This window comes from Sparus aurata, chromosome 21 (genome assembly GCF_900880675.1).
Source record: "Sparus aurata chromosome 21, fSpaAur1.1, whole genome shotgun sequence".
Classification (NCBI taxonomy): Eukaryota; Metazoa; Chordata; class Actinopteri; order Spariformes; family Sparidae; genus Sparus; species Sparus aurata.
The window spans coordinates 15,745,012-15,769,680 of record NC_044207.1 but is presented as its reverse complement, the minus strand read 5'-3'; the positions used below and the strand labels follow the sequence as shown (position 1 = coordinate 15,769,680).

General features: G+C 39.1%; 1 protein-coding gene across 1 annotated transcript; it reads right to left on the bottom strand.

Annotated features, from left to right (window-relative positions):
- Positions 1–2,105: 2,105 nt before the first annotated feature.
- Positions 2,106–22,367, bottom strand: vapal (VAMP (vesicle-associated membrane protein)-associated protein A, like). Its single transcript, XM_030402701.1, has 6 exons — positions 22,148–22,367; positions 13,190–13,342; positions 8,025–8,128; positions 6,440–6,520; positions 3,146–3,325; positions 2,106–2,368 (listed from the first exon to the last, which is right to left on the bottom strand). Exons 1-6 carry the CDS (start codon positions 22,203–22,205, stop codon positions 2,207–2,209), a joined length of 738 nt encoding a protein of 245 aa, XP_030258561.1. The 5' UTR covers positions 22,206–22,367; the 3' UTR covers positions 2,106–2,206.
- Between the last annotated feature and the right edge of the window lie 2,302 nt (positions 22,368–24,669).

Genomic DNA, 24,669 nt, shown 5'->3' with positions numbered 1-24,669 from the left:
TTTAAGGATACATGTTCATTATTGCAGATTTGTATGTTGTACATATTGATAATCCAGCCAGAGAGAAACATCCTGGATCAACCCTTTATTCCGATCCACACCAAAAGTTAATGAGGTCTATTCTGGGCCGAGACCCGTCCTCCATCCATGTTTCATGGGAAACTGTTCGGTAGTTTGTGTATTTTTTATGACAAACCAACTAATCAACAAATCGATTGAGGTACTTTTTTCCACTACTGCCTGACTAAATATCAGATTCTTAAAACCTGTTAACAATTTAGTGTCTACCAACATTAGTTTTTGTTAGTCATAAACAAATATAGTATGTGAATAAAGATCCTTTAATTTCATAATACTTTTAAAATGTAATAGGTGACAAAATGAACATGTCACTGCTCTGTGGTGATCGGTTTTACATGATAACTACAAGACACTTCTCTACTGCAGTCCCTAATACCGATTATCTCCGATTTTCAACTTTTTCTTCTTCCAGATGCAAGAGCTGGCAGCTCTGAGCTAACTCGCAGCCCCTCTGTTGCCTTGTATTTACAGCCATGTAACATTCACCCGGCCTCACACTATCTCTTTATATAGTCGCAGCAAAGCTTGTAACATGTTATTCTCCCTCTCTCTCCTGCCAAGTAGAAAACACAAAATAAACCCAGTGGACTTTTCCCACGCTACCCTGTCCTGCACGCGTCAGTATGAATCATATTACTTTACACTTTAATAAAATGATTGCAGGTTTGACTTCCGGAGGGAAAATAAGCATCTTGTAAAGAAGGTTCTGTTTTTTTAAGCCATCATGCTGAAATGAGTGAAGTTTAGGGCCAAATGACCACTGCGCATTTTGCCACACTGCACCAAATTATCTTAGCAGAACTACTGCCGATAAACTGAGTGACAGCCCTTGTTTTAAGTAAGATCAAACCATTTAAATGTATAAGAATCATCTCCCTTTCCTGACTTAATTCAGTATATGAGGCATGTAGAATAACCTCACCCAGAATTTTCATTTCGACCTTGTAGCAGAGCAGATGTCTGAGGTGGAGAAGCATTTTCTACTTTTGTGAAAGCCAAAATACAAATAGCTGAAATGTCAAGTATAATTAAAACACGTGGTTAGCTCACAAACTGTACTCTGTCCTTGTAGTAAGCGAGAAAGTACCAGATACACAATGTTGGCAGCAAATCTGACGGAAAGTTTGGCACTCAATATTTTGTGGGTGTATCATTAAAAGGGGGAGACACAGGAAAAAGACGGCTATCAAAACCACATTTTTTCATTTTTATTTTTTCAATGCTTAATACCATGGGACAGGATTTTAAGAATGGAGATCTTATTTCAGTCAATATTTGCTTCAGAAGGAATATATGATTTGTATAATAATAATAATAATAATAATAATAATATAAAGTCTGCATTGGTGTTGTGAGGAAAAGGAAAGGACAGAATTGTACAAGAAGGAGGCACCTATATCCCCAACTGGACCTGAACATTCCAAGACAAGAAGTAGAAATTACAAACTGAACAAATTTACTTCAGAGGCAATCCAGCAACAGGTATCAAGGTCTTTTTGATGGAAGTTCTTTCCTTTTTTGTTTAAAAGGATTTAAAACAACATTTACAAGACACCTAACATCCCATTCGATTCCTATTAAAAACAACCAAGGGGGAGGGGAGAGAGAGAGAGAGAGAGAGAGAGAGAGAGAGAGAGAGAGAGAGAGAGAGAGAGAGAGAGAGAGAGAGAGAGAGAGAGAGAGAGAGAGAGAGAGAGAGAGAGAGAGAGAGAGAGAGAGAGAGAGAGAGAGAGAGAGAGAGAGAGAGAGAGAGAGAGAGAGAGAGAGATCTTTTGACTGCCTCTAGCCCATGGTTCACTCTAGGTGCATCATCCATGTTGACTGATAGTATACAACTTTCATTGTCCCGGCACATTACCTGTACAATCCAGCCATCAAAAAACAGAAAACAAAAAAGGAGCAATCACTTTTTTGTCGCCTTTCTTTTCTCATCTCTCTGTGTGTACTAACCGTGTGAGATTGTAAAAAGGCGACGCCTTCGAATGATGCTGTACAGATGTGTTCACTGTAGGCCACACTACCAATGATATGGCAAAGTCAACAGAAAGACTTCTCGGTTTTTCCAGGCCTGTTTTTATTCCGGAGCCGGGGGGGCGGGGGATACGGCTGGCATGCATCTCCCAGTCTACAAGATGAACTTCCCTAGGAAGAATCCGATGAAGATGGCTGCTATGACGACGAGGAGGGAGGGCAGGGAGGTGGTGCTGGCTTCTCGGCCGAGGAGGCTAGTTGAGTTTGATGTCATGTGGTCTGAGCGGGGTACCTTTCTCATTCTAAGACCTTCGTCCTGAAACAGAGGCAAAGGAGGAATGAAGGACAGATCCGAACAATAGAGGTCTCTTCTTGATCACATCTGCCACTTTAAAACAAATAATGTCACTTAAGTTTCTCTAAAGCCGAATCTTCTCTGTAAGAATGTCTGATATAATTTTGACTTTTAGCACCACTTTCAAAAAGTGCAATATGTAAGATATTTAGTTGAAACATTCAATAATTAAGTTAAATTATCAACAGAACGTGAATAACAATCTGACGTTAAGACATCCGTGTATTGCGCTGCAACTTCTGTGCTTCTTATGTACTGCACCTCTAAGTACAAACTAGCAGTGTGACTTTAGATTTTAAGATCTAATAAGATTAGTTGCTTCATCAGATGATGCTCCAGGTAGCTGTCAGCTTCATCAGATTAACTGGTGTCAATTTGGTGGTGAGCAAGTCATATAGTCATCAATACTAGACAATGTTACTGCACATCAAAGTTTTCTGTCACATGCAGGCCTCTTTGAAGATGTTGGCCAGACATCCTTAGCAAAGGTCACTAAATGCAACCTCTTAAAACTAAATACTCTTAAATAAGAGCAGTGTGACATCAGTTTTCTGACCTTTGATTTAGACTTATTCACTCAGAGTCAATTATTTTTATTGTTGGGTTTTCTGCTATACAACAGGGTCCACTGAGTCATATTTGGTTTTACTTCTTTTCTTTGTAAAATACATCAGAATAAAACGCAAAAAACAATGTTTCATCGTGTTATGAATATCATTTGTCAGCAGCACATCTAACCTTTAATTGCCGGTTCTCCTCAGCCAGCTTGTTCAGCTCAGCTGCTTGCCTCTTGCACTTTTCCAGCACTCTCTTCAACTCTGAATCGTCCAGTGAGGCAGAGACAGGCACCGTGGCTGCTGTGGAGTCGCCCTTCGCAGAGTTCATCACCGGGGCTGCTTTGGTCGCCTCCACGTCATTCTGCCCGACAAGCAGAGGGAGAGAACCACTGAAGTGAAATCCAGCATGCCCCGAGCTAAGTAGGGAGGTTAGCCTCTAGACGGGAACCCATGCCAAAGAAAGGCAGCCTTGTCCGAGGCCCAGAAGCACACAGTTCCAGATCAAAGAGACCAGGGAGGAAATGCGTTCCTCCAGAAGTCATGTTTGATGTGGCTTTGTTTTGTGGGAGAGACTACATGACGGCATGAGGAAATGAAGGGCTCTGTAATGGAAATACAACTACGGTATTGTAGTCTTAGGTTTACAATCAATACATAGGCAGGATATGAGGTTATTATCATCCTTGCCACAATCCAAATAATATAGAAGCCCTTTCAGGCCGAGGTCATTTTTCAACCAAATGATACGATATAGGTCAGTGTTTCCCCACACACAGACCTTACTTGGTCGATCCACTTCGGTATATTAACAGCTGCTTAAGTATATTTGTTGACTCATCTTAGAACAACGCTATCTGCGACTGATTTACTAGTGGAAAATCTGCCCTTTCTCTCCAGCCTTCTGCCAAATCACACATGATCTGCGGACAAACGGAGAGTTGCTCTCTGGTGACTGTAATGTGACAGCTCCTTCTTAATGGAGGCCTAGTTATGCCGATTTGTACAAACTTGTAGGTGCACCTGCTTGTTGCCATGTCATTCAATGCATGTTGTTTTCAATCTGCTACAACATGCTGCAGAATCATGGGCGAAAATATCCTTAACGCGTAGGGTGTTTCCTGTGGCGTTTTTAGAAAACAAATTGCTGATAATGAAAGCAGATAAACATTGCTGGTAGAGAAAAACATATTTGAGGCAAGCCAGTGTGCTTGCATTAAGGTGGACAATTAAGGCAACACTATCTAATGGAAACAAACTCTTAAAGCTATTTTATTTTATTTTTTTTAAAAGAGTGAATGCCAGTCTCATTCTCAGATTGTCAAATATTGACAGTGCACAGGGGTGAGCAGATAATTAATTCTTATTCTTGGCTGAACATTCTTTAAATTACAATATAAACATGAGCAGCCATGCAAGAACTATGTTATTAAGGCGAATATCAATTAAAACTGCAAACCATCAGATCTATGAAGCGGTAAACAAGATAATGAATATGACCAGATGTTTGATTCGGTTCAACTGCTTGTCAAAGTAAAAAGAACACTGCATACAATGAATTGTTTGTGCTCACTGTATTAACAACATTTGTCCTCAGACCTTCATTAGATACAAGTAGTGGTGGTCAGTGTGGGGATGTTTTTTTGTTTTTTCATCATGTTTTTGACCCAATGCACCTGTTTAATTGCCATTGGCTTTGAGTACTTCAATACCTGGTGCTACACACAATATGTTGGCAGTAAAAACACATCAGGGTTTGATATCCGGCTCTTCTTTCACACTATAGAAATGCATTTCAAGAATATAACATCACACTTTACACTACGTCTCCATCTTAACATGTTTTCACATAACATACTTGCTACACGTGCCGTAGCGGAGAGCAGATACAGTGCTGACTCAACAGACAACATATCCACACAGGAGCTTCTTAGTGTAAGCTAAATCTGGCCTTGGTGGCACTTTCACCTGAAGTATGCATGCCTGCTAAGCTGTCCAGCAGAGATGCTTATCTAAATCCTCATTACACTGAAGGCTCATTAATACATGCTCCCAGAGTGTTCAGAGGTTTATTGAGTACAAGCTTATGCAATACATCACAATAACCCTGTAATAAAATCTTTTTGTACAGCTTATAATGTTCAGTTTGTTGTCACTCTGACAATATATTGGAGACAATTTTCTGCAGTCCAATACAACACTTCTACTCGAGTCATACTGAGAGCCATGCTTAGGTCTCCAGTTATTGTGCTGCAAACAACAATGTTTGATGCTTGACTGTAAGTAAACACCCACATCATTCAAACTATTCATCTGTCAGTGCTCCTCTCTCACCTTGAAATGGTTTCACAGCAGCTGCACTTGGTATTCACCGCGGAGCACTTGGGCTTGATGTAGGCGGCATAGGTGACGTTAACCACTAAAATGCAAAATGCAGTGCAAAAGGCATCTGCAGGCTGAGGTGCTTTAGCTCCACATCCATCAGATGCAGGTTAATAATCGTGCATCCCTCAACAGAACATTCACATTGTACAATGTGATTTTTGGTTATGTTAAAAAATCTAGAAGTCTTGTAAAAACATTTTCACTTGCACAGGTATGTGCAGTGTAACCATGAAAGATATCTTTCTCTAAGGAGGTATATTTGTCCTTACCCATCACTGAACCATGCTTTAATTTTATCTTTGCATCAGCCCATTTTTTGTCATGTTGGAGTAGTTCAACAGGTAAACACAATTTCTCAGTATCAATTGTCAACCTTCAGTGTATACCAGTTACAATTTAAAAGGTCAATGCACGTTTAATTGATATTTGTGGTAGTTGTTCCTTTGTTTCTGCATTTTCTAACCACCACAAATTCATTTGTTGGCCTGGGAAGTGTCTAGATCTCTATGTGTGACGTCTGACACACCTAAAGTTAAGAGGTGATCAGCTCACCTAACAGGAGCAAAAAAGAAAAGAAAAAAGGGAAGACTTATTTTAAGTGAGGCTTGGGAAGGACCAGCTGGTGATTATTTAGTTTGGAGAGTAGAGATTGACTGATGTGTTTGTTTAGGGCGAGTACCCATACCAATTAATAGTAATCTAGGACAACGTGAACCGTATTTTGAACCAATATGCTTTGTGTTAAAACTGAAAATGTTAGTGTCAAAATTTAGAAAAAAAAATGGAATGTAACTACAATTGCTGAAAATCAGTCAGTCTACTCCTATTAGATACTAAGCAAGAAAGATGCACATGAGAGGAGGGGAAGAAAAGTTTAGGAAGCTAAAGTTTTGTACATTTTTGCACTTTGGACAAGGCCATGAACAGCACGCTCTACCAATTTGACATTATAGGTAAAGTTTTGCTTCTATGGAAAGCTAAGACATCCTGGAAAAGTCCAAACCAAGTCCTCCAGTAACAAAAACCATAGTTCAGATTATCATACAAATACTGTGAAAATTAGCTGTTTTTAATGCGCAGCAGAGCCTCTTACCACTTTATCGTTTTCAGAAGGCAGCTCGAAGACACATCTCAGCTTGGAATCCATGAGATCATCGGGTTTTGCATCTTTCCACTGGTGGAGATGAAAAATGGGCATGTTATTCATCAATTTAAACTGCTAGCAGCTGGATTCTACACACACACACACACACACACACACACACACACACACACACACACACACACACACACACACACACACACACACACACACACACACACACACACACACACACACACACACACACACACACACACACACACACACACACACACACACACACACACACTTCAACCCAGTTCATGCTATTCACATGCAACGCAGCCTTGAGTCTATGGACATTACATAAACATTAAACACGCACAGCTTCATTTGAAAAACTGTAATAAGCCCTCCTCGTTTTCCTATACAAAATAACCACAAACTGTCACAAATGTACAGGTTTTCCACTGGTTTTAGGTCTGCATTAAAGAATGACACATTTCCACAAGGTAAGCTCCTTTACTGAGATATTTCTTTTGTGAATTCATACATTTACTCAGAGAAAAGGGCTCATAATGCTCAGAACTGCTGGAAATAATCTGTGTCATAAGTGGAAGCTACAGCACAGAAAGGTAAACGGGTTGGGTAATGCCATGGAACCAATCTATCTGATAAAACAATAATCTTATTAGATTCCCCTTGAGTTATCAGAATCCGTCAGACCTTTGTTCCCCTAAAATTCCTGGATTTTACTTAAGACAAGTCAGTTCATGAAAACGACTACAAGGTATGTGCATGTCTTACTAACTATTAAAGTCTTTGCTGCCATCTGATGGATAACTGGAGAATGCATCTCAGTTTGTTTGATGTTTTTGCAGTATTTGTGCAAGGAGCGTTTTGCATGGCAAGCAACTTTGCAGAATGTCAATTACCTATCCATAATTGATGATCAAATCAAAATGTTTCTAAGTAAGCAGAAATTACTGGTGTACCACTGATACTGAAAAATCAATGATGGCAGGTGTTCAAGTCCTGTAGAATATTTTATGATGAGAGCTAAATCTTATATTTAAGGGCACATTTTTGCTCTCCACTTTTATGCTGTTCACTTTTTTTAATGTGGAACGTATTCTGAGCTGTAAGATAACCTAGTTTACTGTAAACTTTGGTGAACAGTTGCTTGATGAAGCAGGATACAATATCTTTTGGTTACATGACAACTGAAATCCACCTGGAATCATTTGACTTATCCTCTCTGAAATAATCTTACACTCTTACTCTTCACTTGTTTGTTTAAATTGGAACTGGTTTTGGTTGTTTATTTTGGGGCAGGCTGGCTGAGAGACACATCAAAGACAATGAAGATTAACTAGAGAATCCCAGGCAAACTGGTTCCTTACACAAGAAAGAGTAGAAGTTTGCATAACAGCACCCTCATTTCTGGTGGTGTGTGGATTTTCCCAACATGAAAATGGCAGGTGAATCAACAACTGTTGTGAAATGTAAACTAGGTGCTAAAAGTACATGTTGGTATTATCATTTTAAAAACACCTTGTTCTACAAGTCATTCAAAAAATAATAATGATTCACTTACCAATGAATCCATGTCAGAAACATTTGGCGGGGCAAAAATCGTCTGCACCATGAATTTGTGTTTACTTTTCTCATTGGGGTCATAGTCAAAGGGCTGTAGCATGACTGTAATGCAAGATGAACATGTTAGAACATTTGTGAAAAAACAGCTCTACACAGAAAATTGATAAATATTAAAAATATTGAGCAAAATTTCCCAAACATCTATTCTGTAATCTAATTTGCCAAAATGTTATGTTCTTCATGTAATGTGGCAATCTCAAGTTCAAACATTTGGCCCACACTTAATGCAAAATATGGACGTCTAACTAAGGTCATGTTGTTGACTTTTCCTTTCACTGGTTTATTATACAATCTTCTATCAAATTTCAAGAGTTAAGCAGTATCAAACAAATAATCACTCCTGTGTGGTTTGATGGATAGCTGCTCCAGAGGAAAGCCATTGTAGTCAGGTTGAATTTATGTCATTTGCAGAGTATAATGTAGTAATATAGAACATTTAAATGCAGCTACAAAATCCATATCAAATCAAAGAAATTAATAAAAAAACAAATGTTGCTGTAAAAAAAACAAAAGCAGAGGAAAAAAACACGATAATCTTTGATCTTGCACAGACGAGATCCCATGTTCATAGTCTCAATCATCACAACATGCCACTTTCACTGCAACAAGCAACAAGTTTGTTAAGTTAGCCGATTTCTAAATGCTGTAGAGTACAGTAGGGTTCACTTCACAATGGGAACTATGCAGATTTTTTTCAACCAGCTTTGCATAACTACAATATTGGGATCAATGCAAATGAACCATTTTAAACTTCTGCACCCACAAAAATTTACCAAATGATGAGTTTGGGTTTTATAGTCTAATTTCGAGAGAGAACAAGATGTCCCTCTCTCTCCCCATCTGATCGATCTCAACCAAACTGCCTTTCTATTTGCTACTATTTATTTTCTATTCATTTAAAGTGGTTTCAGAAACATATTTTAGTTACATAAGAGAAAGTTCTTAAACCAGAAGTGGTTGCTATAGTGTCAGTACTGAGGAACAGGCAGAAAAAACACTGTAAAACAAGGCAGCGCTGATCAGATATTAACCATGATCCTGTTTATTGTCCATTTCTCACCTTAAATCTTTTCTAAACTATATGTTATTGTTGTGTTTAGCTATAATTTGATGTTGTTTGTTACCAACTAGCCGTCTTATGGTTTCCTGTTTCAAAATGGCTGACGAGCCAAAAACAAGGACATGCCAACTCACAGTATGTCACCAAACAGCGGAAATGTTTGTTGCTCTGGTGTGGCGCAATGCTTTCTGGGTGTCTACTTTTTGAGCAAAAGGGAATATCAGAGCCCGCATTAGAGGTCTGTATTATCATAAGGACCTGATATGGTGTCTGAGGTGGAGCTACTGTGAAGAAACCGAGCCCTAATTGGACAGGTATTATTGACACATGGGACAGGAATCGAATAAACCAGTAAACCTTAGTGTCAACTGTCATTACCACATAAGAGAAGTTTGTTCGCCAAAACCAACTCCAACCGATTACCTGACATGTTTCATATCTGTATTATATCTTTGACTGAACTTTTCTGTAGATATCCCAAGTGCTCAAGCCTGGACATAACCAATAATAATCGGACACACAATAGATTTTCCCCATATGGATTCTCCGCCGTTGGTCGTTCACACAGAGCAAAGCATCTCTGCCTTAAAGAGGAACCGCTGTGTAATTCACACAGAAAGCCGCTGCTGCGGCTCCAAAAGAAGCGTGACGGTAAGGGTCATGATGATGACGTCGGTGTGTTTTCAAGGTGTTTCCATGGTGCCCCTCTTGTCAATCTAAACCCACTGACATTTTATAATCATATGGATGCTGTTATAATATGTTGTGATTGAGATCCTGACCCACCAAACATCCTAGATGGTGACAAAGTTAAGTTTTTTAAACTGGAAGCTGTCTGACTCCCTCACTCGCGGGGACGGGGGGCTATTTTCCGGGGAAATGATTACTGAAGACTTAGTCCAAAGGGCTGACGGTCGCTTTAACTCGGTGAGTTAAATGCTGATGACAGACGCTGTTTTCGAGCAGAAATGTGATGAAGATTTGGTAGGATGGGCGGGAGGACAGACAGGAGGGAGGACGTGTCTCCACATACAGCTGTGGTATTTTTTTTCCTCATATAATTTGCCAAACGTTAATTTGGCAAATGTTAATTTAGCCTATTCAGCCTCCCAGGAATAAGAATAAGAATAAGAATAAGAATAAGAAGAAGAAGAAGAAGAAGAAGAAGAAGAAGAAGAAGAAGAAGAAGAAGAAGAAGAAGAAGAAGAAGAAGAAGAAGAAGAACAACAACAACAACAACAACAACAACAGGGTTTCCCCTACATGTAATTGACTGTAGCGCACCGCCACAGCAAAATAAAAGCAGCCACACCTTAAATATTCAGTGTTTCACATACATTGATTTATATTTCTGCCTTTCCAGCGCATACCGACGTTTCAGTCACTCTTTTTTTGCATTACTTTTAATGACTTCAGAACTACAAATTCATGGCTGTATTAGTGAAAGAAATAATAATAATAATAATAATAATAATAATAATAATAATATGAAGCAGTTTTTTGGACCTGGAGCAGTGCGCTTCACGCCCTCGGAGGCTCCTTCACTCGCACACACACACAAACACACGGTGCCAGATGGTGGGTCTGTGTGCCACTCCGAAGCAGCCATGAATTAGTTACAAAATGACAAAATTGTCATCTATGACTGACCATAGGTGAGTTGAAGAGTATCAGAAACATCTAGTTTGTTATTGTATATTCACAAAAAAATCCAACTTCATGTAAAACCGTTGGCATAAATAAATCCAGTGTTAGAGAAAGGAAATATTTTACCGTCGTCTTCCACCGCAGTCCTTGACGTTAACTAGCATGTTGGATATTTAGCTTGATAATTAGCTAGATGATTAAAGTGGTCACTTAGATCAGAGTCCTGCACGGGTCTTATTTTGCAAACCCGCACCCGCCCGAACCCGCCATACTTTAAACCGCATCCGACCCGTTTTCCGACAGTAGCAGTTGATACCGACGCTCTAAGGAAAATTGGACGGATGCCATTTTTAAAAATGAAAGTAAGCCAGCGTGGGGAATGGTAGTTTTGGGAGGGCGCAAGCACGCATGAATGAGCTCAAATGAAATATAAATGCTTATCATTTGTGTCACCAATAATGACTGATGATAAGTGATGCCTTGAAAATGCAATCGCTTGACCCGCCTCTTCAGGCGTCCAACCCGATCCGCATCTGTGTCCGACACAGTACATTATTTTTCACCCGTGCAGGACTCTGACTTAGATAACTCCTCTCTTGAAACAAATAATAAAAATATTTCTTTACAATAGTAGACGAATCTTCATTCCAAGCCCATGTAGGGGGAGTTCATGATGGCTGTGTGAAAGCATTATAACCAGAGAAAAAAAGATGAAATTCCCTAACTAGCCTATGACACAAGTATAAATATTAGAATATGATGACCCAAACTTTATTTGTGAAATAAATTTCTAAATAAATGCAACTTATTGTCAGGTGCGACTTATATGTGTTTTTTCCTCTTCATGACGCAATTTTTGACTGATGCGACTTATAGACCGGAAAATATGGTAAGTTGAGTGACACGCTCCCGCTCCACGCCACGGCCCTGATACTACCTCCAGAGGCGGATAAGTGCCGGAGCGAAAATTCGGCCCTCGCCGCATCTGAAACGTTCACATAGAGGTGGAGGCGGAGAATTGGCACAGGATCCCTGCATGCAAACAGCAGTGTGAATGGGGCTAATGTATACTCAAAACACCTGGTTATTCACTACACTGATCTGCAATCAAGCAAAATCTAATCAGTACATTTTAGCCCATCTTCTGATGAAAATATCTGGAACATAGTGAACATTAAAAGTGAGAAGTGGATCATGACGAAAATAAAGAGAATAAGCACCAACGACAATTTGGGCAGGGCAGCTGTCCTTAATAGACTCCATGATGAACCAGCCAACCTTGTTACAAAAAACATATTTAGGCTAATTTGATCATAAAGGGCAGACTGAAAATCTAATTTTGCCATCAGCTCTAATTACAATATTAAGATGGACTGCGAACATGAATATTCTTAGTACATCATAAAAGTCATTTTTGATCTACAACCAGGTATTTTCTCACATAGCAATACTGTGGCAGACCCTTGTGACAATCCTTCAGTGACTATTGTATGAAGAAGCAGTTTCCCATCAGAACACAGACATTTTTAAGTTGAATTTGCTGTAGGACTAGGACTAAGCTGATTGGATAAGGATTTTGGGGGCTGGTCACCAAATATCAATTCCTGGAAGCAGTATTCACTGTTATTATGAAAAGAATGTTTCTTTACTTTTTGTAAAGGTAGTTGTAGTCTACAATAGTTGTAGATATTGGTTGCATAAAAAGTTTTTAAAAATCACCATTAAAATGTTGAGGAAATAATATGTATTCGGATCTTATAGTGTCTCCTTTTTGGAAATGAGCCTCATCTCAGCAAGATGCAATAAGTAACATAGTTTCCATAGCCCTGGGGTACATAAGTGGGTATTTATTAATAGTAAAATGCTGGAGGCAAATACCCACTTGCAATATATGACCAATCAAGTGAATATATTGTGCAACTCTGAAGGACGGTTGTTTGCATCCAACTATATTTGGTAATGCAAGTGTCCACTGATGGTATAGTGGTTACAGTGGTCAGTTTCTGTCCACATTCAACATGTACATTGCACCAAATTGGCCACAAGTGGATGTGGACTGCTTCCACATATCACAGCTTGGGGCTTTGACACCTCAACTTCAACCTAGTATGTGACAGATGTAAATTAGCTGCAGATGTAAATTAGCCTAGGGCTAACTCTGGTGCAATGCATTAAATGGTCACATTTATGTTTTAATTGCACACTGTCCCTAACAAAGAAAATTGAATGGTCTTTTCAACCTACAACCAAATTGTGCTACATTTCCGTAAACTTGTTTCCCTCTCAGGTTTCACACTGCCTCTCTCAATCAGCAACAACATTTTGTGGACTAAAGGGGAGTCTTTACACTAAACATAAATGAAAAAAATAATAATAGCCATTACTTGGAAACTTACCAGAGATAATGACAGTTGCTCCGGGATCAATGACACCGCTGTTTGGCCGTACACAGTACCTGCGTGGCGCAGTCGTCTTCACTTTGAAACATACTTTTTTGTCAGAAGGGTTCTTCAGTTTGAGGTTGGTGGTGACTACATCTGTGAAAGGACCTGTTGGAAGGGCAAACAAAAGTGCATTATTTTTTTTCTGCATTTAGGTGTACACTTTTCTCCTGTTGGTATACCACCACAGCACCACTGCAAATGGAAATAAAAAGTATTATTCTTGTAACCATATTTCTCTAAGAAAGAAATATAAAAAGTGGTTCAGGCCTTGACTTGAACAGTCAAAGCGAAGTTTCTGCTGCACCATGAAACTGCAAGGGAGCTCATGTCAGACGATGGAGGATAAACATGTTGTTTACAACAGAACTGCAGAAATGGGGGAAATTCAATAATTCAAGTTACACCTCATCTGTGGAAGACGCATAGGGCTTCAGTGTTTGCGTGCCAAATTTAAATAAGAACTTTAAAAAGATTAGCTGGAAAATACTTCAAGTCTACAACTAGATTAGGCCTACAAGACTCCAGCACTAATTGAATACTGACTTCTTGGCTTGAAGCTGCAGAATAGTTTTACCGTAAATATTTTAGACATAGATGTACAAGCAGGAAGCAATACAATACCAAGATATTCCCAGTTTACTTCTATACATATCAATTATGACTTGCGATATATTTTCTAGAAGATCAAAAAATGCCTAGGATTTGCTTGGTTGGAGGATTACTTCAAACTTTCATGATACCTTGTTGTGCATAGCTTGAAAGTACAACTATACAGTCCTGATGGAGGGGAACAATTACCTACAAATGCAAAACTATGCATGAGACATTCATGTAGATAAGGACCTCCAAAAGGTTCCTGCACTCCTTTCATGGCAACACTCCAGAGGAGATGGGCCAAATCCCCCTGATTCAAATTAGAGTCTTTTCCACACTGATTTCATATAGATGTCCCATGCACATATTTGTGTTTCAAGCCTTGCCATCCTCAGGTCATATATCCAGAGATCAATAGTTCATCTATCTTGTGACAGAGATTGCTTCAAATTAGGACCCTAACCATAGTCAGCACCGTTTAGCCTTGTCGAAAACGCTACTGGAGGCCAAGTCAAAAAGGTACCCAAAATTCGATCAGCACAATTAGTCTGGGAGTCAGTAAACAAATGTGTCCCTTGATGATAGGTTAGCAGACATCACAGTATGGGCACCTAGCATTTACAAATTGTCGTGTATTGCAGGTAAACTCCTCATGATAAACAGATTCACGTTCACATCCTTTGTGGGACTAGGCCTGGTCGATAAAATGATTGCAATATTTATCCAGGATAAACATGCTGTTGATAGCAATACGGAAATAATTCAGCAAAATGTTCGATAGTTTCACATAAACGCATTAAATGCAAACCAACATAACAGCACAGGGCAAATATGCCCTGGCTTATAAACACCCTATCATATGTTTTGATAAAAAAGTGCTACGAGTGACACTCGAACAGCCAATCATTTATCAGCTGTGTAGTTTGGTTGCACCATCGCCATGTGACAACAGGAGAGAATATCAGATAAGCTACTATGTACCGCATCTGATACAAGACCACCCTTGCTCCGCCTGTAAAACTATTAACTCACACAGAAGTAATATCTGTTTTTCTTGTGGGCTGATACCATTTATGAGCCAGAGCCGTGCCAGCAATCATACTGTCCAGTTCGGCCTCTGACCCAGTCTTACGCTGCTCTGCTCAGTGTCATTCATCCTACAGAGTCACTCTTTGCGTTGGAGTGTCTCAAGGATGGTTGGGTAAAGCAGACAGGCTGGCCCTGACACACTGCAGTTGCAACAGCCAAAGTGGTCAACAGGACCATCAGGGCAACTACGACCCACAATCTGTCGCGCCAGCTCTGCCTCTGGCCAAGTGTTTTACAAGCCAACCGCAAGAAAAACACAAGCACAACCCATTAACACCAGAGTGAGTGAATAAGTGCTGACAGAGAGGAAATACTGAATAGAAAAAGAGTAGGTCAGCTCGTCAGTATGGCAGTATCTTTATTTATCGCCTATTACCTCTTTCGCTTGGCCATTGAATCAAGAAATTATCGATAAACCAATATCAAACTTCACTATCGTGACAGACTTCTTTGCCATATTCCTACTAGGTTCACATTAGGGCTTTGACTCCGAACTTCATTATTCGAATATAATTCGAATATTTACAAAAATAAAGATATTCGAACGACTATTAGGCAGCTCTTAATATTCTAACCTGTTATGGGCATTATTTTTTGTAAAATGTGTTTGCTTGTAAATGTTGTTTTCAATTCAGATTCCAAGGCTTTTTCACGCCTGGTGAAGTTGTGAATCGCGAGCTCATTAGGCCATTATTGGTCATCTGGGCTCCTGTAGGTAACGTTAGCAACTTGAGAGCCCACCTGTAAACACTACATCCCGGCAAGCTGGAAAGGGAGGAGGGATCTGACTTTTAATAAAAATTTTAAAAAACAGTCGTGTGATTTTCTTCTGAAAACATCATTGCCTGCCTATTGACACTGACTGATACAATGCCCTCTGGTGGACAGAACATGTACAACTTAAGTTTGATACCAATATAGGTCTTACTGAAGGCATTTAATGGTCAAAATATTATTAATATATATTCAAATATATTCAGAAATCTAGTTTAATATTTTCTCAACAGACTGTCACAAAGTGTACACATGCCATCATGTTATGCAGGGCAAAATCAGGCAAATTATCAGGTCATGGAGAATCAGAGAGTCTGCTCAGACCTCGTATTAGCACGACAGCTCTAAATACAGGTGTGAAGGCCCCCAACACACATTGAGGATGCATTTGAGATTTGATCACTCAGACCACATCGATGGTGGTCTGGGCAACATGCAATTTTGCGAGATGTTGATTGAGGAGAAACGTTACAAACTTTGTGCCATGCCATCTATGACTGATTCTAAATCATCTGTGCCGTCTTGTAAATTTGGTGTTAAATTTAGTGCATCAAGTTGTTTCTTTCCGTGTAAACATTGTCAGTTTGTCACGGAATCGCTGTACACGCCTGTCTGCTTCCATGTCTAAAGTACGTTCTACCTGCTAATATGTAGCAGCTGGTTGAACTCACCGTTTCAACTGATTTCACTGGATACACTACATTTATAAAAGAAGACAACATTATATAAAGTAAACATAAACAAGTTTAAAAAGGCAGTAAAGAGTAACCAATATAGTCTACCTCTTTCTGAAAGAAAGTCTGCTGGCTCCCTTTTTATTTTTTAATATGCCTTGGATGTATCCTGAAAAGTCATTGAACATGACAAATGTTTGAAATGCACTTATTCAATTTCTCATTTAAGATGATATTATGATATTTAAAAATAAACTCCTGTTAAAGCAAAACTCTCGCCAAAATGAAACCTAGGCTTTTTTTGTGAATGTACCCCAGTCAAACCTTTGTGTTAAAGCATAATTACGTCAAAAGAGATACTTTTAAGATTTACCGCATTTTTGTTTTCGGGTCAAACTCATTTTCAATGGGAATTGCCATTTATAAAAACACTAAGGAGGCTCAACACAACATGAAACTTCGCCAGTAGCATCACCAGGGTCTCTACACATTAACTCGAGCATTGAGAACATTGTTTATGTAAATAGAGTTTACTAAAAAGAAAGTTTTAGAACAACTCACCTTAGCAGTTGCTTGTTCTTCAATCGATTTCTGAATGCAACATAACTTGGAGGAGAGTTAGGTGGAATGCTATTGTCTTCCAGCAACAACAAGACGCGACATCTCACGTGACTTTTCCGGCTTTTTATTTTAGTATTGTTTCTTATATGAGGCTCCTTTTTCAACTTCAAGGTCAATATTGTTTTTCACCAACGACAAAACAACGAATTATCTGTGCATTTATATGGAACTAAGCTTTAGGAGCGGTCCACCTTAACTCTCCTCCATGTTAAGTCGCATTCGGAGATCCATACTTCTGGCTGGCAGGACGGCGGCTAGCAGAATAAGCATCTGCCAACATGAGTCGTTCAAAAACTTTTTTAGTAAACTCTGTACACAATGTTCTCAATGCTCGTGTTAATGTGTAGAGTCCCTGGTGATACTACGAGCAAAATTTCACGTTGTGTCGAGCCTTCTTGGTGTTTTAAAAATAGCGATTTTAAAAGTGCCCGTAGCATTCCCATTGAAAATGAGTTTGACCCGAAAAACAAAAATACGGTAAATCTCAAAGTGCCTCTTTCGTTATAATTATGCTTTTACACAAAGGTTTGACTCGGGTACATTCACAAAGAAAGGCCTAGGTTGCATTTGGCAAGAGTTTTGCTTTAAATGACCATTAAGTTGTCAGGTCCCTCTCGTGGTTGGCAAGTCGGTCATAATTCACATAAACACATAATACATCAGCATTGACTGATTAAAACACGATGGTGATTATTTGCCCAAAGTTTTGATTCCTTTGCGTTGTTTTCATACATTTAAAAACACTTAAATATTCGTTCTACTTTCCATATGGTTTTTGTTTTTTCTTTACAACTTGGCTGCAGCTGAAGTTCACAAAGCCTACATTCAGCCTTCCTCCACACCAAGTGCTCAGAGATAAGAAGCAATGCATGACCAGATTGGAGTGGCTCCACCCAGCTAAAGCTAACACACAGAGTTATGGTAATGACTGGGGTGTTGTTTTTAACAAAAGGTGCATCACAAAGGAATCCATACAAACCTGAAAAACTTCATCACTGGCACTGTGTCTACAACATCTGATATTCCTTCATACAAGGTGTGCTTCAAACGTCATAGTTTTTCCTGAATAGCTTTTCAGCAGCAAATGGCAGAGAATATCATGTGGTTCCTGATGAGGCCTCACCCTGTTATTGCAAGAAACTGGCGACTGCAATCAAGTTTCATCGATCTTCATAACTGGCAATAATGGTGATTGATAGCAAAGTCAGAGCAGTAATGCAAGTCCATTTCTGCTGATGTTTGGCACAGTTCAAAAGTGTATAGCAGGCATGACAAATACAGCTTGTCAACAATTCCTCCTGACTTTGCACATGCCTGATGGCTTTCTGATGTCCTTAACCTGCTGGTGGGACAAACAGGAAACAAACACTTTCAACTAATGCACCATACATACCAAATTATCAAGAGCAGCAGATGTTCTTTAAATGAGAAGGATTAGGGAGGCTAAAACCATGACTCAGATGATTTATCAAAACCCTTTTCTGGCACAGAGACTCAATAAAAACACACAGGCCTACGACAACTGAGTAACCACTTCCGCGAAAAGGCATTTAAGGTTGACTGAGATACATTTCTACACCAATTGTGTTTTATACACTGCAAGCATCACAGAAACCAAGACTGAAACAGTTAAAAAATTGGAAAGCAGTTGTGCGCATCAGATATACACCCACATAGCCTGCATCTATTGCCCAACTCTGAGATGCCACCTTTGCTCAAGCAACGTTAGCACCGTCTCTCTCATCTCTTTGCATGTATGCTGAGTTAGGGTCCCCCAGGCCAGTCCTATTCTAAAAATACCAGCCAAGGAAAGGAGGGCTGCCCCCTCTAGCTTGCTGGAGGAATCCCAGCAGAGGCTCTAAAACAGACCAGCTCTCAGATACAAGCAGACCGATTTAGCTCGGCCTCTGTGACAGTAATGGAGCTGTGGTCATCTTCCCTCTCCTCATATTGCTTCTCAAAGACAGAATAGGTACCATTTTATTTCCCACTGCGTTCCTCTAATAATACAGAAAACCTCTAATCAGAGTGATTCTTTCCCTTTCAAAATGTTGATTTCGATCAGGTTTGATCAATCTAATATCAGGCTCATTTATACTGAGGAGACAATAAGATGCAAGGAACAAAAATCAAACTCCTTGCATAAAACTTTATACCTAGACTAACACCTGATTACGCAAGGTTAAAAATAAAGACTATTCAAATTGTACTAAAGCAGATACAGCACTCATTTAGCTCCAAGTCAACTTGCTAGTTGTTCTACCACTAAGCAAAAATACCAAAATATTTGCAACCATTTTGCATTTAGATTTGAATTCTTTCAAAATACCTAAACAAATGTTTTTCTTGGTGCAATAATATTGCACTAAGTTTGTTTGATTACAAATGATCATGAGTATCGACATCAACGTTGTCACAGATTTGCAATTTGAACTTGCATTCATTCCAGTATTCAAAAGGGTAAAGGTTTAATCTGAGGACAGAAAATGTCAACCTTGTGACTGATCAGTAATCAGTACGTCTAATTAGAGCAAAATTTCTTAATCTGGTAAAATGAGGCCCATGACCAGATTATGATGGACCATGTCTCCCCCATCAGACTAACTGTCCTTCAACTGAACCTTGAGTTGATATTGATAAACACATTTATGTATTTTGGTTTAACTCTGTCTTGACTCCATTGTTCATACCTTTATGTATCCAAAACAAACGGACTGGGCCGAGCACACCTACTCTCAGACATTTTAACTATGTGATTGAAGAACAGCGTATAAAATATCAGCCTGTCGTTTGAATATTTGAAATGCTACTCATGCACCATCTCAGATTTTTTTTATTGACAGATTTTACACATGCACGTTATTTTTTAAGCTTAATCAAAATGGATAACACAAATGTTTCCACAAAATTGTCTATCATTTGCAACAGTCTCTGCAGCCCTCTACTACAAGTCATGAAAATAACACTTGTACCTCACTGAATATTATAGCCTTGTTACATTCATCTTTGAATATCTACAATTTCATACCTTCACAGTTGTGTCAATTTGTTTATGTAGTATCAAAAATGATATTGAATATATTTCCATTTTTCGAGGCATTGCATCACTTCAAAAGTAGCTGATGATTAAAACACCAGTAACTTGTTGCACAAGCTAAACATGAGTTTAATTGGATGCTCCCAATCAATGTCAATACTACCAACTGCTGCATTTTACCTGATCTCATTTAAACAAAAAAAGTTGACCATTTCAGTAATGAATGAATTTCTGATGATACTTAAAAGTAGCTTTAAAATTTTCATTATTTTGACATTTACTGTGCTTACAATATGAGTCATGACTTTGGTGATTTTCACAGCATGATTTTCACTCTAAGAAATATCTATTTTAAAAGAATGACGGTGTGACTTTTGCTGGGGACTGTACATCTGGAGAATATGATTTGTAGGCCGGTGTCACTTCTGTAGCACCACTATGATTCATTTATGATGCTATGTTTTCCACATTTTGCCTTCATCAAAACAATTGTAGCCCCTGCAATGTGGATATTGCACTTAGCCATATGCTGATCAAGTTTTTCAGCCCAATACTGGGGGTTAACATTAGGCTTTTTTTTGTTCTTGCTTCTTGTCCGTCTATCATATCACCAGTTGTAGAATTCCAAACTGTGTAAAGGTGTGTAAACATGTGACTAATTGGTTTCACATCTGACACCTCATCACCAAAACATCTCACTGATTTTACCCCACCCAATACTACTCTGTGGGTCTGGTATTTGAACTGGTGACATCTCTAACAATACTGTCAAGTCCAGGCTACAACCAGCATCCACTCATACCTAGCGCTGACCAACAATCGGCCACTTAAGATCAGCAAGACAATGGTCTGAAAGATTCTTGGTTCTCAATGACAGTGGCATATTCAGCAACAATATAAAACAGTGTCCCATTGACAATAATGCCTGCAGCAGAGACAGAGATTAGTAACTGGGACAAATACAAGAAATGCAGAGAAGAGTTCTGGGTCACAATGAATAATGGTCATAATAAATAGCTCAATAGCTGGGATTGCTTTACAGTGCTATGGCCTTGGCAGACTAGCAATAAGGAAACTTGTGGTACATCAGCAAAATGCAGTTTTACTGCTAGCTGTTTTCTCAATCACTTTTAATGGTCACTTAATCGCAATAGCAACAGCTGAAATCATAAAAATGTCACAAGCTTAGACTACAGCCGGGGGACGAGACTGATACGTGTGCAAATGGCAAAACAAGGCAGGTTGTTGTTAGAGAGCAGCTAAAAACGAAGCTGGATAACAACTCGGACATTAGCTGGCTAGCCTAGCTATCGTTAGCCAGCGCTTAACTGACACATCATTGAACGTTATCACTGCAGGGCTAAGAAATCGCTGTCAACCTTGTGTATGGATTGCTTTGGTTCCTTTTGAATGGGGTGTGAAGACAATGACGTCCATTGACATATTTTACTTAACACAAGGAGCTAACTGGTTAGTATCGTAAGGGGAAACGAACTAATGTGAACCAAATGTTGCTGTAATTTGTGCCTGGAGGTTGTTAACGTGAGTTAGCCAAGTTTGTCATTCCAACAGTCAGTCACTTTACCAGCTTGTCATGGCAAAGTGTCTACCAGAGGTGTGTCAGGATATACTCCACATTTGACACTAAAAAAAAGAGTCAGTTTCCTTCTAAAATACGTCCGGGTTGTGACTGGTAAGCATTTCAGGGAACAGACTGAGCCCCGAGGAAACAACAGTTTGCTGTTGCTAACGCCACTAGCAACAGCATACGGTTAGTAGCTCGTGTTGCTGCTAAAATCACTTACAAATACGGAGCCTTCTGCGCTCACTTTATTCAGCTTCACAACACCTGACAGCTTCCCCACACTCTTACACATCTTTGCTAGGTGTTGTCATGGGTGGCAGGCGGTCAAGATGCACACCACGCCGGCTATCCACGTCACTAAAGTGCGAGGATACAGCGGCCCGTCTCGTCCCTGGCTAACTTAAAATGGCGGTGAATGCTAGCTAGCTCGCTAGCATTGAAATTCGCTGGAGGGAGTGTGAAATCTTTTCAGTCAGGTAATTCTCCACCAGTACTCGCTGGACACTTCGCACGTCAAGAGATTTGGATACACCTACCTTTAAATTTGAGGTCGGAGGGAGGGTCAAGGACAAGGATCTGATCCAACTTTGACATTTTAGCTGTGGGGATGCACTTGATTTCGGTATCGGGGAGTAACTGACAAGTGGAAATCCTAGATCCCCTGCCACCACTGAGTCAAACGCTGACTGAGCGCTGCGAACGAGCATGTGGGTACAAATACTTGAACGCGCGAGCGCACAACCCTGTTGCGCGCCCTCGTGCCCCAGCGGCTGATGTGATTATGGTACAGGCATAAGTTAGTTATACTGCGAGTGCGCGGAAGTACCGTGGAGGAAAAAAACAGATTTATAAAGTGAGTGCAGTCCTGACTTGCCCCTTAACTAATTAGATATATGTTACATGGTCTACATGGTGTGAGGTTTATTTATAAAAAAAATTTAAACACAAGAAAGTGCACGTGGATTGGATATTAGTTTTCTCCCTTTCACTTTCAATTCTAACACTCAAATAGGCACTATGTCGTTTTGGAGAAGAGATTCAAACCCAGAATTTTAAAGGTGCATATGTAGAAGTGATTGTGTAAGGTATAGACAATGAATAGTTATGAGGGAGGCCCAGCCCAATATAACATAGTCGCCATGTCTTGATGACTTGATTTTAAAGGCGCACTGTGTAGTTTGACAACATTTTTGAAACATTTACAAAGAACAGAAATATTTATTTATTTATACAGTGGTGTAAGTTGTAGTCCAAATCCAAGAAATCATTCAAATCTTTGCACATCCCATTACCTCCTCTCAAAGAAAATATTTGTTTTTTTTGTTTTTTGTGTTTTCACTTAAATGACTGAAATAAGGTACCACAGGCTTAAGATATGTATATGTTTTGTTCTACAATATAAAATCCATCATTAAATGTCCCACAATTGAACCATAAAATGCTTATGCTAAAAACAGTGGAGACTACGGAAGTTGTCAAGGACATTGAAAGTCATCACACCAAACACGGAGTCTCATCTACTCACTAGTCCATCTTTACAGGCTTGACATTAGTTCCATAGTATTCTAACTCTCACTTTACAACTTGTACATTGATCAGTATATAGTGAACATTTATAGTAACTGTCATAAGACGCTCAGTGTTGGTGACGTTTAATTCGTGCAACCGCAATGTGGTCTATTTAGAGACTGACATTAGTTTTTTACTAATTATGATTTAATTAGCGCTTATCCTGCTGAACAAAATGTGTAAGTATCAGAGCTTATTGTAGGCAATAATCCAAAATCCAATGTGAATATCCTTTAGGCTTTTTGTCAAGGGAACCAGGATGATGCAAACTTTCAGGCTGGCATACAAAAATATATCATCACTACACCACTCTAAAGAGATCTAAAGTCAAGCCCCTTTCAGTGGAACCCATGGGACCTTATTTCAGAAAAACCTTGTGTGGTAGTGAATGGAGAAAATACTTGATTTGTGCCATGAACTGCACACGATGGTCGTAACTAAAGTCAAATATCATATTGTTTTGTGTTAAACCGCTCAGTGAACCATATCCTCTCGCTCAACACACTTCACCAACACCAACACGGCCACCAACTCAGCACAGAAAAAGTGCTAAAAGAATATGAAAATCACAATAATCTGTCATACTGACGACTGCAGATATGTGAAAGAGTACTTTGTCAGTAATATAATAATAATATACAGGAGCAGCTCTACAATAAGTTCAAGATTTGGTGTCCATTCAACAAGACAATGTTGCTTTCTGTTGGCTGTGTCATCTTTATAATTTCATATTTCACAGTTTCATTAGTTTTACACAAACTGAAGTTGGAAAGGTGACAGGGTCTGCCACATATAAGCAGTATGAAATTGTCCTGTCCTTTAAGGTCAGTTTGTTTATTCAGTTTATTTAGTTTGTGTAGGCTAAAAACATAATTTAAATAAGATCTCTCTCTTCTGAATAAAATGTATTTCCCAAAACTACATAGTGCACCTTTGAAATCACGTCGTCATCAACACATAGTGACTATTCTATATCGGCCTGGGCCTTCCTCATAGCTATTTATTGTCTTTATCCTACACAATAAAGATAAACCTCAAAATACATTATTTTCAAAATGTAATATATTCTGGCAATAGGGCCACTCCTGTCACAGTGATTACATGTTGTGTGGGATTATGGGGCATAGTCCGTTCTCACAGGAGTGCTTATGGAAATACAATTTATTATCAGAATAATACATATATAATATATATAAGTAACATTTCTCATCAACATCGTCCATCGCCACTTTTTTCTCCACACATTAAGTTGGCTATTATTAACTGTGTTCACCCTCCCATAAGAGCTGTCTCTGACCGACTGTCAGTTTCAAACAGCACATTATCAGCACGGTATTATTTTATTGCTTTTCAGATGGCCCAAATTATGTAGAACTCACCAAAAAAGATGGCTGTTTTTATGTAATTATTAAATGTATTATTAAAGGTGTAGGACTTAATAGAGCCAAAAAACTGTAGACAAAAGTCTATTTTTCATTTCTTTGAAGAC

Coding starts and splice junctions, on each gene's coding strand:
- vapal (XM_030402701.1), bottom strand. CDS start 22,205: ATGTCAAAGTTGGATCAGATCCTTGTCCTTGACCCTCCCTCCGACCTC. Junction 8,129..13,189: donor AGCAACTGTCATTATCTCTG/GTAAGTTTCCAA, acceptor CTTGCATTACAG/TCATGCTACAGCCCTTTGAC. Junction 2,369..3,145: donor AGGAGAACCGGCAATTAAAG/GTTAGATGTGCT, acceptor CCTCTGTTTCAG/GACGAAGGTCTTAGAATGAG.